The sequence below is a fragment of the Microtus pennsylvanicus genome, chromosome 1, assembly GCF_037038515.1.
Source record: "Microtus pennsylvanicus isolate mMicPen1 chromosome 1, mMicPen1.hap1, whole genome shotgun sequence".
Lineage (NCBI taxonomy): Eukaryota > Metazoa > Chordata > Mammalia > Rodentia > Cricetidae > Microtus > Microtus pennsylvanicus.
In genome coordinates, this window is record NC_134579.1 from 98,439,348 (window position 1) to 98,456,102 (window position 16,755).

The 16,755-nt window shown below is 44.0% G+C and overlaps 1 protein-coding gene across 1 annotated transcript; it reads left to right on the forward strand.

The window, feature by feature from the left end:
* The first annotated feature begins 336 nt into the window (after positions 1–336).
* Gjc3 (gap junction protein gamma 3) lies at positions 337–14,725 on the forward strand. Its single transcript, XM_075975506.1, has 3 exons — positions 337–744; positions 10,084–10,874; positions 11,628–14,725. Exon 2 carries the CDS (start codon positions 10,091–10,093, stop codon positions 10,865–10,867), a length of 777 nt encoding a protein of 258 aa, XP_075831621.1. The 5' UTR covers positions 337–744; positions 10,084–10,090; the 3' UTR covers positions 10,868–10,874; positions 11,628–14,725.
* Positions 14,726–16,755: the final 2,030 nt, after the last annotated feature.

Consider the following 16,755-nt stretch of genomic DNA (forward strand, 5'->3'; position numbering starts at 1 on the left):
AGAAGTAGCATCATCAGATTGGGTGTTCACAGGATCCAGCAGACACTGACTGGGGAAGTCGAGGCAGGCAGCTGGTGTTCTCTGTTTAGCTTTCTCTCAATGGCTGAGCTCCCCTTGTCTGAACTTCCAGCTCTCCTCCCATTCTAGGTAGTTTTGTGTCATGGGGTACCCAATGGTGCCTTCTGCTGTGCCTTTCAACCGTTCATTTTCCCTCTAGCTGTTTGCAAGGCTACAATGCTCTTATTGTAGCTGTTTGTTGTTCCCTTCCCTCCCTGTCACAGAGTCTGGGAGGCAGTCCTTCTCTAGACAAAGGGCCTTGGAGGACACGAGACAAACACACTTGGGTCTGAAATGGGAGAGGACAGTTCCACTTCCACAGGCAGCTTCTCAGTGAGCTCAAACATCCCAAGACAATTAACCAATATAATGTACATAATAAACCACTCTCCGTTCAGATGACCTCAAAAGTCCCCATCCCCATTCACTTAGAGGATACGTCCTGTACCATCGACACCAGACTCATTCTCCAGAGTTCATGCCTGGAGCACTGGGTCCTTTAATTGGAATTCTTTTATGAGGCAGGGAGCCTGCCAGGAATGAAAAAGAGAAGGCGAAAGAGTGGGCGGCTGCAGAAGGCAGGGCCATCCCAAGAGCCTGGACCCTGAAGGCTCCAGCGTGAGGATCCCTTCTGGCTACTTTCCTCTGTGGTTGACGCTTCTGCTTGGGGCTGCCAGGCAAGTACTGGTAAGTTCATGGGCAGATCTGAGGTTATTCTGGGTTCTGGAGAGGTCTGTGAGTGGATGTATTCAGGATTTCTTAGAGATAGCTTTGAATTCACATAAGATCTAGAAGTCAGGGATATTGCCCAAAAGATTCTGCATCTCCGCTCATACTGGTTTTGGAGGCCACACTTTGAAGAGAAGCATCTACACTGCATCCCAGGCCAGGTGAAGGGAGGTGGGAGCAATCAGTTTAGGCTTGCACTGCCAGGTTTTCTACCTTCTCACGGGTTCTTTCCCTCTGTGGCTTCTTAACTTTCTGGGATGTATCCAGTCACTGGTGGAATCCTGACATCCCTCTCCATCCCAGCCCCTCTACCACCACCAAAAGTAGGTGAGATGCTTTGAAAAATTCTCATTTAAATGGGATTTTAAATAATCTCTTTAGGTACTAGAAAATCTGCTCAAATTCTGGGGTTTTCTTTCCTTGTTCAATTTTTAGTCTTCTATTGTTACTTCACTTACACTTTATTTGTTTGTTTGTTGAGGCATAGTCTCATTTAGTCCAGACTAATCCTAAACTCAGCACAAAATTGAGGATGATCTTGAATTTTTGCCTCCATCTCCCCAGTGCTAGAATTATGGGCCTGCACCACACCTGGTTTATGCTGTGCTGTGGATAAAACCCAGGGGCTTGAGCATGGGACGCAAACATTCTACCAACTCAGCTACATCCTTAGCTCTATTTATGTTCTTAGTATACAAAGCAATGTGTTTCATTATGGCATGTCCATGCGTACTTTGATTTATTGTTGTTTCTTCCCTCAGTTCCCCCCTTGACCCCTCTGCTAGGCTTTGCCCCCCTCATCAGCCCGCATTCTGCTTCCATATGTCAGATCTATTCTGTTCCCCTTTCCTTTCTCACTGTCCTAAGATCTCTTTCCCCTCGAACTTGATGTTTCTGGTCCCTAGGCATAGTCCCCATTCTAGTTTCATGACCCATATCCATGCATAGGTATACATACGTAAAACTTAACATCTGGGACCTGCCTAGGAGAGAAACGTGCAGTGTATGTCTTTCTGGGCCTTGGCTACTTCGTTTAATATGATGACTTTCTGGTCCATCATTTTCCTATTGTTTCAGTGAACTAGGGGTTGATCACAGCCACCATAGGAAGTCAGGAGAGAATTTGCTACTTGTGTTATTGTGTTTGCACTCAAAACAGTTCCGTTTCTTGCGCTGGGAAGAAGGCTCCGTGAGTTAAGTGCTTGCTATGAAAGCATGAGGACCCAAGTTAGAATCCCCAAAACTCACACGAAAACTGGGGTGTGGTAGTGCATGTCTATAACCTCTGCAGTACTGTGGTGGGCGAGCATCCCTGGAATCTCATAGGCTAGGTAGCCTGGCATTCACAGTGATAAACAAGAGACTCTGCCTCAAGCAACGCTGAAGGTAAGGATTGACACGGGCTTGTCTACCTCTGCATTCACACTGTAGCTGTAGCGCATCCCACCCTCATCTCTCTCTCTCTCTCTCTCTCTCTCTCTCTCTCTCTCTCTCTCTCTCACACACACACACACACACACACACACACACACACACACACCACACATATACACTGCACACACATGAAAGTAAAAAATATTTCAGATTTTGTAGCATTTGAGATTTTGGTTTTTTGAATTCAGGATATTTAAACTGTAGTGGTCATTTTATTATTATTGTCCTGACTTTCAAAAGAAAAAAACACCCCAAATTTGTTCTATATTTGTGTCATTTTGTTACTTTATTAATTCTATCTTTTAAATTTTATTTTTCCAAGGATGCTTATATAATGCCTCAGTTTATTTTCTTTAGAATCAGCATGGATTTTAGAAATGTTTTATTAGCTTACATTAATAATACATATTTACTGATTTCCTCATGACATTTTTATACATGTATATCATGCTTTTTCTTGATTCACTGCCCTTTACACTCTATTGCCTCCTCGCTTTCTTACTGATGCCCTTTCTTGTACCAAAGGCTTCTTTCTGCCTTTTCTCCCTTCCTCCCTCCCTCCCTCCCTCCCTCCCTCCCTCCCTCCCTCCCTCCTTTCCTCCCTCCCTCCCTCCCTCCCTCCCTCCTTTTGTGTGTATCTGGTGCTTGTAACTCTTCACATGGCTGTGTGTCCATGTGCATGGAGGTCAGATGTTAACTTTAGGGTCTTCACGGATTGGTCTTCATTGTACTTTTTGAGACAGAGGTGCTTTCTAATCTTGGAGCTCACTAATGATTGGCTGGGCTGGCCGGCCAATGGACTTCAGGGATTTGCTTGTTTCTCCTCACTTCCTCTTGCCCTGCCCCTCAGCAGCTCTAGGTTACAGAAGAGTGCTGCGATGCCCGGCTTTTATGTAGGTGCTGGATATTCAAACTGAGACCCAAATGTGTAGTAATATGGGCGGCGGCAGGGTTGCGTCCCCAAACACCCCAGCCGCCTGCCCGGCTCGGCTAGCTTATGCCCCAAATAATTACACGGACACTGTATTCTTTTAAACACTGCTCTGGCCCATTTCTAATCATCTGTGTAGCGCCCCTAGGTGCGCTTACCGGGAAGATTCTAGCCTAAGTCCATCCTGGGTCGGAGCTTCATAGCGTGCGTCTTCCCTGGAGCAGGTAGCATGGCGTCTCTCTTGCGTCTTCTCCGGAGAGGAGAGCTGTGGAGTCTGACCTCACTTCCTCTTCCTCCCGGCATTCTGTTCTGTTTACTCCACCCACCTAAGGGTGGGCCTATCCAATGGGCCTAGCAGTTTCTTTATTGCTTAACCAATGAAATCAACAGATTGATATATGACACTCCCACATCACTTCCCCTTTTTCTGTTTAAACAAAAAAAGGAAGGCTTTAACCTTAACATAGCAAAATTACATATAACAAAACAGTTATCAAGTAAAAGTTACATCAGAAACATTTATACATATAGCAAAATTGACCTTAAATCTCTATCAATGCAAATTATTCATACCTATATCATTTCCCCCTTTAAATGTAAAAGAACATTTATAAACAATATTTGGGAACATGGGCGCAGTTTTTTCTCTCCAAACTGCTTCCTGCTGAATGGGGGCGCTGTTAATCAGATTATTTAGGGTGTAACCTGTGTGCCAGGTTTATCTCAGTTGGCAGTTGAGCAAAGCAATTTTCTGAAGATGTTCACAGCAACCCTTCAGGAGGACGTGGTCCATCATACCAAATCGGAATAGAAGAAATCCATAGAGTCTCATCCTCTGTGAAAACAAAAGAAGACTCTCTCCAAAGCATCATATCCTTAGACCCAAATTTTGAAATCGTAATACCCTTATATCCATTCTGGTTCCAGTTGGCAGCCCGTATAATGAAATGTCTCTCTGTACTTAGCTCCTTCACAGTCAAAAATTTTAAAGAAAACACAATGTACATAATCCAGACTCTCTGTGAATTTTCCATCTTTACGTGGCTTATTTTTCTTTATTTCTTTTAATCTCTTAACTATCTGTACTCTGTCTCTTTAAAGACTTTACTTTTACTTTTTTCTTTTTAAACCATTAACTTTATTCTCTATATTCTTTTTCTTCTCTCTCCCAAGCCTACGTACATTCATCCAACAGTGTGACTCATTTAGTGGTCTGAATCTATCCTATTGTGAATCTACAATTTTTTACTATCCAGGAGCACTTTTGATTTGCACCTTTAAATCACTAGGCGCTTAAGAATCTAAAATGTGACATTCCTAGGTTAACTTTTTGCTTTTTGACGTATATCTGTAGACCAGGCTGTCTTTGAACTCTCAGAGATCCGCCTGTCTCTGCCTCCCAGGCATTGGGATTAAAGGTGGTTGCTACTACACCTTGAACTCACAGAGATCTGTTCGTCTCTGCCTTCTAGGCACTGGGATTAAAGGCGTGTGCTACCACACCTTGAAGTCACAGAGGTTTACTTCCTCTGCCTCCCAAGTGTTGGGATTAAAGGTGTGTACACACAACAACTCTCTTCCTTTTTTTGTTTACTTTAAGAACTTTAACTTTTAACTTGCATATATTTTTAACACACAGTAAACCATTTAGAAATTTTCTTTGTCTCTGAATCTCTCTTTACTGTATATCTTTCTGTTTTTTGACCACATGAGTCTTTAGTTTACCAAGCAATCTCACTCAGTAGGACTAAAGGCGTGGCTTTGACGGCTAGATGTAGCCCATTCCTTAGCTTTTCAGCCTCATGGCTGAGGTACTGGCTGTAGCCATGTTTATAGCATTTCAAGGTCCCTGCCAGCCAGCGAACTACAACAGACAACACTCAAGTCCTCTCTCTGTAGCCGGCCCTCCTGCCTCAAACAGTCAGAGTTTGCCCTGGCAGGATGGCCCAGAAAGCCGGCATTTTTAAATGGCACAGCTTTTTTCCTGCTACGGCTGAAAACCGAAAAGCATGTGTTCAGCTTTTCATCAACACTGTTTAAGTGTTTTGTGGCAGGACCTCTTAATGAGCTGCAGGGTTTTGCAGCTAAAGCTGAGTCAGGAAGCCTCTTGGGGCTACCAGGTAGGAGCGGCACTCAGCACTTTAATTCTGAGACTGAGCGTGCAGCACAGAAATTCTTTTCATCCAAGTTACATCCAAATCTGACACGCAGAGCACTACGCAGTCTGAAAACACGTCTCTGTATGGCGGCAGGAATCCGCCATGCTCTTCCGTCTGCCTAAGCCTGATTCTGCCTTCTTCCCAGGAGCAGGCGGGGAGCTCTGAGTCGTCAAGGTCTCAGAGCACTCTCCTTCCGATCCCAAGCGGGAACACAAACATAAAGCCAGAGTTTGCACTGGGGACACAGCCCCAAGAAGCTGTGCTTTAAAATGACACAGCGTTTTTTTCTGCTGCTGTTGCCGAATCAGGAAATCTCTCTACAGCACGCCACCAACAAACAGCAAAAATCTGTGTTAAACTCTCTCTCCCTTATTTTTAAGCCTTCTCAAGTTTTTTGTGGACTCAGTTAGCCACACGTCTGGGCGTCATTTGTAGTAATATGGGCGGCGGCAGGGTTGCGTCCCCAAACACCCCAGCCGCCTGCCCGGCTCGGCTAGCTTATGCCCCAAATAATTACACGGACACTGTATTCTTTTAAACACTGCTCTGGCCCATTTCTAATCATCTGTGTAGCGCCCCTAGGTGCGCTTACCGGGAAGATTCTAGCCTAAGTCCATCCTGGGTCGGAGCTTCATAGCGTGCGTCTTCCCTGGAGCAGGTAGCATGGCGTCTCTCTTGCGTCTTCTCCGGAGAGGAGAGCTGTGGAGTCTGACCTCACTTCCTCTTCCTCCCGGCATTCTGTTCTGTTTACTCCACCCACCTAAGGGTGGGCCTATCCAATGGGCCTAGCAGTTTCTTTATTGCTTAGCCAATGAAATCAACAGATTGATATATGACACTCCCACATCACAAATGCTTTATGAGGGGCATCTTACCTACTGTGCTATTTCAAAATTAGGGAGTGGGTTTTGAAGTACAGGGACCGTAATCTGGGGATCAAATGTTGGCAGTAGTGGGAAAGGAGAGGCCTGAAGTACTAGCTCCAGAAAGGATGGTGGTATTTGACAGGTGTAGGACTACATTTCTGGAAGATAGAAGAAGGAAGGAAGACTAAGGCAGAGAAAGAAAGGATGGCGAGGTGGCCTACTGGTAGAGGCACTTGTTACACAAGCTTAGCCACCTGAGTCTGATCCGTTGAAGCCACAGGACGGTAGGAGGAAAGAACTGACTCCACAGCCTGTCCTCTGATTTCCCCAGGCATGCTACGGTATGTGTGCCCCTCCCCCAAGTGTGTGAGGGTACACGTGCATGTGCGCACAATAGAGACAGTTGTGGATAGTAGTCACACTGGGTTAGGGAAGTGGCAACTGTGGGTTCCCCTCACTCTGACTCCATTCTAAATACTTATCCTGATACCCACAACTAAGCATAGCTCTCACTTGTCATTAAAGAAACTTCTGTTGGCAGCAGACAGACAGATACAACTGGACATAGTGCCGAGAGCCACTGACTGCAGGGGCCCCAGCTCCAGTTGATGCATCTACAGTACAGCCTTACACCTACGGCTCAGGAAACCCTTCACAAGACAGGGGCAGAAAGACGAGAAGAGGCAGAGGACCAGGACTTCTAATGAGCCCAAGAAAGCTCAACAAGCTAAACAAGACCTGAAGAATGATAATACCAGGTTATATGCCGCTGAGGAAGGGGGAAATCTCATGAGGCCACATTCTTAGATAGAGTTACAGGCAATTGATGGCTTCCAAAAGAGGGGCAATTAGTCTTCTCCATGGGCAAGCACCTTATAGGTTATCTAACCCCAGGTGGCCATCTCTAAACATACACACATATGGGACTCAACAGTTTGTGTGTGTCTGTGTGTAGATGCATAGACACACATGTATGTAATAATAGCAATTAAAGAATAAGAGGTCATGACTTTGAGAGGGAGTTGAGGGACATGGACAAAGTAGGAAGGAGTCTGGGGAAATGATGTAAATACAGTACTCATCTATAAAATTCTCATAAAAGGGAAAAAAGATAAAGAATTATTTATAGAGCTTTCTGGAATAAGAAGTTTGCACAATATCTTAGTATAATAAAACCGCTGTGAATATTTTTGAAGGAGTAATTTATAATCCACAGAATTTATTTTTTCCCAGTTCTGGAGGCTAAGAAGTCCAAGAGGCAGGCACTAGCAGATAAAGTGTCGGGTGTAGATCTTTTCCTTATGGATGGTGATGTCACTGAGTCATCAACTGATGGAATGGGTTGAAGGGCTCCCTAAAATATCTTTTATAACCCCATTTATGACTTAAAGGCCTTTCTTCTTTTTGTTTTTGTTTTTTTAGGTTGAATCTAGGGCCTCTTGAATGATAAGCAGGTACCTCCAATAACACACTGGGGGATTCTAGGCAGGTGCTCTACCACTGAGCCACACCCCAGCCCCTCACTGGGGGATTCTAGGCAGGTGCTCTACCACTAAGCCACTCTCCAACCCCTCACTGGGGGATTCTAGGCAGGTGCTCTACCCCTGAGCCACACCTCAGCCCCTCACTGGGGGATTCTAGGCAGGGGCTCTACCCCTGAGCCATACCCCAGCCCCTCACTGGGGGATTCTAGGCAGGTGCTCTACCACTAAGCCACACAGTTAACTCCCCACCACATTTCAGCATCTGACTTTGGGGAGGACACCAACAGTTAGATCACAGAACATGATCATTAGGGAATGAGAATGGGAAGATAGTCCGATATGGCAGTGGTTGGAAGCAGCTTTTGGGCACTGAAGAAGGTTTCTATTAAGGAAGAGATAAAGATGGCAAGCTTGGTATTATGGCCAGAGAACTGAGATATTTCTGAAATTTATCCTCAATAATAGTTACCCCTCATCATGAGGAAGATAATCATTTAAAGAACAGAAATTAGACATTTGAACTTCTATGCTCTGCCCCCAAACCCTATGGCATTTAATTATGGCAAATTGTTGTTTCCGAGATTATAAGGCATAAAGAACATTAGACTAGAGTAAATGCTGACATTGACTCTGGTTATTTCATCCCATTGCTTTCTAGCTCCCTAGTCGATACATGTTGTGGTAGGTTTAAATTAAAAAATTATTTAATAAATTTTATGTGTGTGAGTGAATTTTGCATGCATGTATGTATGTGCACCACATGTGTGCCACCATGGAGTCCAGAAGAGGGCATTGGATCTGCTGGAACTGTAGTTGCAGATGGTCGAGAGTCACCACTGTGGGTGCTGGGAACTGATCCAGGGTCCTCTGCAAGAGCAGCAACCATTGAACTATCTTTCTAGCCCTTGTAGTGATAAGTTTAACTGTAAACTTGACACCAACTAGGAAGGGAGTCTCAATGAGGGATTGCTGATCGGATTGTGTGTGTGTGTGTGTGTGTGTGTGTGTGTGTGTGTGAAGCAGTTTGCCTTTATTGGCTGAATTGGGAATTGGTTCGGGAAGACCCAACCTTAAAGTAGGTGGCATCATTGCCTGGGTTTGGGTTCTGGGCTATGTAAGTGTAGAATCACTAAGCCTGCATGCTTTCATTTCACTCTGCTCTTGAGTGTGGATGTGATGTGAGCAGTGTTTAAATTCCTGCCACCTTTATGTCCCTGCTTTGATGAGCAAGAGTAAATTTTTGTAATTTTGTAAGCTGCATTGTGAGTTAGAGTAGATTCCCTCTTCTTTAAGCTTTTTTTTTCAGTTAGAAATGAACTAGGACATCTACCTAGATTCCTATTATTCACTTACATTTCTTTACCTTGTAAATAAGGCCAACCAGAAACTCAGTATTAACTTAGTTTAGATGAGTGTGCTCACAGAAGTCCATCCATACAAAAAGATTTGGCCCTTAGGGCTGTGATATTAGAGGGTGCTGTGGTCCTAAAAGAACTGTTGTCTGGGACTAGAGAAATGGTGTGGTTAAGAGTGCTTGTTGCTCTTCTAGAGGACCCGAGTTTGAGTCCCAGTGTCCATGTCTTGTGACTCACAATCACTTGTAACTCTAGCTGAAAGGGATCTGATGCCCTCTTCTGGTCTACATGGACAGGCATGCACACACACCTGGCATAGACACACACCCACCCACCCACCCACCCATACATACATAAAAATATATATAAGATGCGGAGCCTAATGGGAGGTCTTTAACTCACTGAAGGCATGTTTCTTGTGTGTGTGTGTGTGTGTGTGTGTGTGTGTGTGTGATTCTCTGGGAGTCATCCACTTTACTTTTTGAGACAAGCTCTCTTGCTGGTTGGAGGCTCTCCAGCTGGCTCAGATCTTCCTGTCCCTGCCTTCCCAACAGTGGGATTCCAAGTCCACACCACCACACTTGCATTTTCCCATGGGTTCTGAGGATTGAGTGTAGGTTTTCACACTTGTGTGGTACTTGACTGATTGAGTCACTGCTCCTCCCCCCATCCATGAAAATATACTCTTGAAAGGGATCATGGAATTCTGTTCATCTTCCCCCACTTTTTGGATAGAAACTTTTTGCTCAATGTGTTTTTTCCTCATTGCTATCCAAGACATGCCATGTTCTTTCAATGAGTAACCTTCACCAAGTATGTGCTATGCCATTTGGAGTCCAAACCTTCGCAACTGTGAGCTAGTTGACCTTTTTGTGTTTATAAAGGTAATTACCTCAGGCATTGCTTTGTAGGCATGCAAAGTAGGCTATATGGTGTTTTATTAATTTTGGAGAGGAGCAAAAAAGCTTGCTTTGCAAATCCTTGGATTAGCCGGTGAACAAGACATCTGAAGCCTCCCCTGAAGGTCAGTGAGTGGGACACCTTTTCTGATAATTGTCCTCTGCTCAGTGGCAGAATGTGTGGCAAGTTCCTGAGGCAGCTGTTGACTAAGGAGAGCCAGCATTCCACCCCCGTGGGGCGCTTCCTGCTTCCGGTGCTGATGGGATTCCGCCTCCTGCTTCTGGTTTCCAGTGGACCAGGGGTCTTCGGTGATGATGAGAGCGAATTCATGTGCCATTTAGGGCAACCAGACTGCAAGACCATTTGTTATGATGTCTTCCGCCCCCTTTCTCCACTGCGCTTCTGGGCCTTCCAAGTCATCTTGATGGCTGTACCCAGTGTGGTTTATGTGGGTTTCACTATGTATCATGTGATTGGATACTGGGAGGAACCAGAAAAAGGGAACAAGGAACAAGAGTCCCGGATTTGCAAGGGGGACCGCAGTAAGGATGTCTCAGGGACTGGAAGCCTCAAGCTTCTTTGGGCCTATGTGGCACAGCTTGGGGCACGGCTGGTCCTTGAGGGAGCAGCCCTGGGACTTCAATACCACCTGTATGGCTTCAAGATGCCCAGCACTTTTCAATGTCGTGAGGATCCTTGTATCGGCAGCACAACTTGTTTCCAGTCGCACCCCTCTGAGAAGACCATCCTCCTCAACACCATGTTTGGGATTAGTGGGGCCTGTCTCTTGTTTACTTCCTTGGAGCTTGTACTTTTGGGTTTAGGGAGGTTTTGGAGGATGTACAAGGACAAACTCTCCCTTTTAAAGAACCTGCCAACCTCAAAGAACTCTGTAAGGCGCAAGGACCCAGCTGATGACTTGACAGTGGTGGAGACCAAAGAACCGTTTTGAGAAGCAGGTGAGGACCCTATTGACATGACAGTCATCTGTCCCTGCGTCTGATGTCTCTGTGTTGGCGACCTCCACCCAGGGTAGGTCCCTCATCCTCTGGGGTGTACCGCTCACCATATTACAAAGTAGATAACCAGTCTCAAAGCCGATGCGTTCTAAAAAAGATTTACTCTTAATTTTAAATTGTGTGTATATGTGTCTGTGTGTGTGTACACAGGAGTACAGTGGTTGTGGAGGCCAGAAGAGGGTGATAGATCACTTGGAGCTGGAATTAATGGCATTTGTGAGCTGCCCAGTGTGGGTGTCAGGAAGCAAACCAGGGTTCTTTGAAAGAATAGTACACATTCGTATTCACTGAGCCATCTCTCCAGCCCCAAGATGTATTCCTTTAAAGGGAGGAAGTGTTTCCTTTGGTTCACAGTTTAGGGGTACAGTTCCTCATGGTGGACAAGGCATTCATATATGTATATGAAACGGCTAACCCTAGCTGTCCTGGGCTTGCTTATGTAGATCTGGCTGGTTTTAAACTTACAGAGATCCCCCTGTCTCTGCCTCCAAAGTGCTGGAATTCAAAGCACAAGGCACTATACCTGGCTGAGTCAGATGTGTTTTGGTTACTGCCCTGCAAACATCTCCCAGCACCTATCCCTATGAGTTGCATGACTCCTTCTAGTAGACCACGATGACCACACTACTGCATGCACTGCCTGCCCTTTCATTTGGTAAAGTCCTGAGCTTCTGCTTGATTTCTGCCTTACAGAGTTTTAAAGTTACCTGGCTTGCTTGAAGAAAACCCTGTGACTGAATCTTCCTCCATACATCCAGTGAGATGGCACAGTGGGTAAAGACGCTTGTTACCAAGCCTCATGATCTGAGATCAGTCTCCAGAACCCACATGGAGAAGGGAGAAAACCAACCCCCCACGAGATGTCCTCTGACTTCCATATCCATACCATGGCACGCACGCACACACGCGTGCATACATACACACACACGATAATAAATAAAATAATAACATCTCAGTAAATAAAACAAAAACTTCTGCATCATTAGCTATTATTTCTGACTTCTTCTCTCTCCTGTCTTTCCACTAAACATAAGCAACCACAACCTACTTTCTATTCTAATGGCTTATCTTAGCCTGGAGTTTTATAGAGATGGAATCATACAACGTGTTTATTGGCCGCTTGTATATCTTTGTAAAAAAGACCAAGTCCTTTGTCAATTAAAATCAGGTTACTTTTTGTTGTTGTTTTGCATTGTAAGAACTTTTTATATATAATGATTATTAGATACTTATCTAATTATTTTAAATGGGTCATTTAAAAATATTCTCTTCCATTCCATGGGTTGTCTTTCATTTTTATTTTCTGAGTAATGTTCTTTTAAAATTATTCTTTGATACTTTCATACATGTATATGGTGCATTTTGATCATAACCCTATCTAACTCCTCCTGGATCCCCCATCGTGTTCCCATCCTGATTTCATGTCCTCTTTTTTGTCTATAACTCACCGAGTACAAACTTAGTGCTACTCCAATGTGCATGGGTGTGAAGCCATCTACCAGAATATGGTCAGCCGACCAGATGACACACCCGTGAAGAACATGACTCTTTCTCCACCAGCAACTATCAACCGCTAACAGCTCCTCAGCTGCGGACAGTCCGTCACTCAGCCATGCTGGAATGATGAGTGCTGGGAATCCGTGAAGGCAACCACTGCTTCTGCTAGGTCACGAGTGTAACGTCCCTGCCATGTTGAGAAGATGTTGTCTCATGGCAGACCTCTCAGAGCTCTGCTTTGTAAACCTTGCTTTTCCACTTCTCTGCGGTCACCCAAGCTTTGGGGGCAAGGGTGTGATATGGATGTCTCATCTGGGGTTGAGTATTCCACACTCGTTGTCTGCATTTTGGTAAGCTGTGAGTCTGTTATGGGACACTGTCCACTGCAAAAAAAGTGTTTCTCTGGTGGGGAGTGTGAATCTATGGGTATAGAGAATTATTTAGAAGATCATTTGATACTAGTGTAATTTATCAAACTAATAGTAATAGGCTTTTCTTTAGGTCCTATGAGCTCCGCAGGATAGTTTCTTGGCTAGGTTTATAATATCAGGCTTGAGTTTCTTCCTGTGGAGTGCATCCTTAAGCCAATCAGAAAGCAGTTTGTTACTCCCACACTATCTACACCACTGTTGCATGCATGGGTATGTCTTGTGAGGCTGATGGAGGTAACTCACAGGCTTCATACCTAAGTTGGTATGGGAAGTCCTTCTGTATATGTGCTTCTTTTATTGGTTAATGAATAAAGAAGCTGGCTTGGCCTGTGATAGGGCAGAGTAGAGTTAGGCTGAGAAAACTAAACTGAATGCTGGGAGAAAGAAGGCCTCAGAGTCAGTGAGATGCTATGTAGCCACCAGAAGGGAAAGACGTGAGCCGCCAGCTGGAACCTTGCCTGTAGGCCACAAACCTCATGATAAAATATAAAATAATGGAAATGGGTTAACTCTAGATGTAAGAGCTGGCTAGCAATACGCTTAAGTTGTTGGCCAAACAGTATTGCAAATAATATAGTTTCTGTGTGATTATTTTGGGAGTCTGGGCAGCCAGGAAACAAGTGGGCCTCCCCCAACAATGAGTAAGACGGTGACTGCTAGGAAAGCTGGCCAGCAGGGAGTTGGTAGCATGAAAGCTTTCTCGTTTTTTGTTTGTGATTTTGGTGCTACATTTAAAAAGCCATTGCTTGACCCAAGGCTATGAATTTACACCTGTGTTTCCATCTAAGAGTTTTATACTTTTAATTTTTACATTTGTGTCTCCAATCACTTACAAGTGACAAAGATGAAATTACATTTTTTTATTGGAAATAATACAAATGAGCAGAATCTTTGAGGTATAAAAAGAAAAAAATTCCTGTTACTCTAGAGTCTTACACTTGGCAGAAATAACTCCCCAAAGCAAAGAGAAAAGAAAGGTATTACAGCTGACCAATATTTCAATGTGTTGCTGACTTACTGTTTCAGTTATTTTCCTATTGCTGTGCTAAACCACCATGACCAAGGCAATTTATAAAATAAAGTGTTTTATCTAAGGCTCCCAGTTCTAGAGGGTTAGCTCCATGACCGTCATCGAATTGTGCTGTGCTTAAATATGGCTGAAACAAACCACTCAGGGTCAGACTCTCAAAGTTTGAACTAACGCCGGCCACTGAGCCATGTTGAACCGAGCCCTCTTGTCTCTTGTGGATCATCTCTCTGCTGGTCTGTAAAGGTGTCAGTTGGGTTCAGCGCTTTCCAGGTGATAATTAACTCAATCCCACATGCATAATAAAGCACAGTGTACACTAAATAAATATTGGATGTGATTACATTGAAACTCTTTGTAAAGCACATCTGATGCCTTCCATAAAGGCAGGTTCTGTAGACTGACAGAAAAACAAGCTTAAGGTTTGGGAGAGGGTTCAGTGTTGTCTCCAACCACATAGAATGTGCAAAGGTCACTAGGTTAGAAGGTCCATCTGCTCCTAACCTTTTGGGAGGATAACAGGTATTTTATTCCTTCCTTTGAAAGAACAGCCTTGTGTTCTTAACATTCCAGGTCCATTCCCCCGGCCCCCACCCCACGGTGCCACATGTTTATCTGTGAGCACAGAGACCTCCACATCTCCTAAATCCTACACACTCTAGAGCGAAGCAATTCCTTAGGATAAATCTCTTACAGGTACAAGAACACAGGTATGTACGTATACGGACATCTTATTGGTTTGGTTTCTTTGGAGAACCATAGATTAATAAATTCGCCAACTATATAAATAACCAGAAATAAATGCATGTGGGATTTGCAATGTATTTACAAGTAAGACCCTTGGCAACAGGAGCTTTTCTTATCATTAGGCAATGACTTTATCTAGTCCTTGCTTTTAGATCTACCTTGAGCCTTCTGATTAAGGCAGTGGAGTAGAAGGTGGCTTCATGGAATCCAGGAAAGGAAAAGAGTCAGAATAAGGAAAAAAAACCCTTCAATTCAGAAAGAAAGAGCTTCAGAAATTTACAAAGGTAGTATTAGGGCGTGTGAAAAGCACAGAAAAAGCATAGGGCAATGCATTGATAAGAAGTAACTCAAGGGCTGATGGTTCAGTGGTTTAAGAGTGTTTGCTACTCTTGCAGAGGACCACAGCTGCCTGTAACTCTAATTCCAGGGGATCCGACGCCCTCTTATGGCCTCACTGTGCTTATATGCACATCTTCATCTGTAGGCTCCTCCCTCCTCTAGGCTGATTAATACACAGCTCCTCTGTCTGTACAGTTCCTGCTACTTCTCACAATGCCAACACATGGGGCAGACACCATCACTCCCCAGCCCAGAGAGAATGACTAGTTAACCCAGGGGGCAGCATCTGAAGGTTCTGAGAGCCTGCCTAGACTGTGGAAAGTTAAGTATGGCCAGTAGAGGCCACCGATCTGCAAAGAAGAAAAGTTACTAAGTGAAGGCAGACACAACACTCTATGGAAGACAGCACTTGTCCAATGCAAAGTTAGTGACATCAAAAACCAGAGGCGAGACAAGACTCTGCTTTGCCAGAGCCTTTTCTTCATTCCATGCATGTACGTGGTCATCTACACTTTTATTTAAAGTTTTACTTTTCTTTTATGTTTGAGTGTTGACCTGCATGAATGTTTGTGTACAACATACATGTCTGGTGTCCAGGGAAGAGGGTATCACATTCCCTAAAACTTGAGTTATAGGTGGTTGTAAGCCACCATGTAGGTGCTGGGAACTGAACCTGGGTCCTCTGCAATGGCAGCCACTGTTACAAACCACTGAGTCATCCCTCCAGTTCCACACTCTCTAATTTCAATTTTTGATACCTAGAAAGAAGTTACTCTATATTCCATTCTTTAAAAAAGTTGACTTTATTTTATTTCTCTCTCTCTCTCTCTCTCTCTCTCTCTCTCTCTCTCTCTCTCTCTCTCTCTGCATATGTACATGGTGGGGTCAAAGTGAAGGTCAGGTGTTTTTCTCTCCCTCTCCAACTTATTTTTTGAGACACAATCTCTTATTGAGCTTGGAGCTCCCTGATTGACTAGCATGGTTGGCCAGTGAACCAGGAATTCTCCTGTCTCTACCTCCTCAGTGTTGGGAGTACAAGCACATGCTGCCACATCTACCACCAATACCCCCCTTTGTGAGTGCTGGAGATTGAACTCACGTCCTAGTGCAACAAGTTCTTTACGGACCAAGCCATCTACAAAGAACTAGTCAGTAACATTTTTATATACCAATAACAAACTTACTGAAAGGAACTCTTGGAAAATATCACAATTCAAAATAACTTATAAATTATCTAAGATGGGACTGGAGCGATAAATCAGCAGTTAAGAGAACTTGTTGCTTTTTCAGAAGACCTGAGTTCAATTCCCTGTACCCATATTGAGTATACACGCATGGTATATTCTCTCCCTCTCTCTCCCTTCCTCCCCCCATCTTTCCCCTCTCTCACACACATTCATGTAAATAAAAATAAAAGCAAATCTTTTAAAATGCCTAGAAATAAACAAGGTGAAACACTTTCACAGTGAAAACTGGAAAAGTGATAGAAGAATACTCTACAGATGAAAACACCTTCAATGCTCATGGATTGGTAGAATAATATTGCCAAAAGGAATGTGCAGATTCATTGCAATCTACACAAAAATTCCAATGCCATTCTTTATGGCAGAAAATACTAATGTGGAAAGACACACACACCACACTGCTAGATAGCCAAGGCTATTCTAACCAGATGCTTCAGGTTTTATAATACTTGCTTTCAAATTATGCAACAGAACTGTAGTGATTAGTCAATGTGTTCTAGCACTAAAAGCAGACATACGGAGCAATGGAATAGAAT

Excerpts from the sequence above, each read along its gene's own strand:
- Gjc3 (XM_075975506.1), top strand. The coding sequence starts at position 10,091 with ATGTGTGGCAAGTTCCTGAGGCAGCTGTTGACTAAGGAGAGCCAGCAT.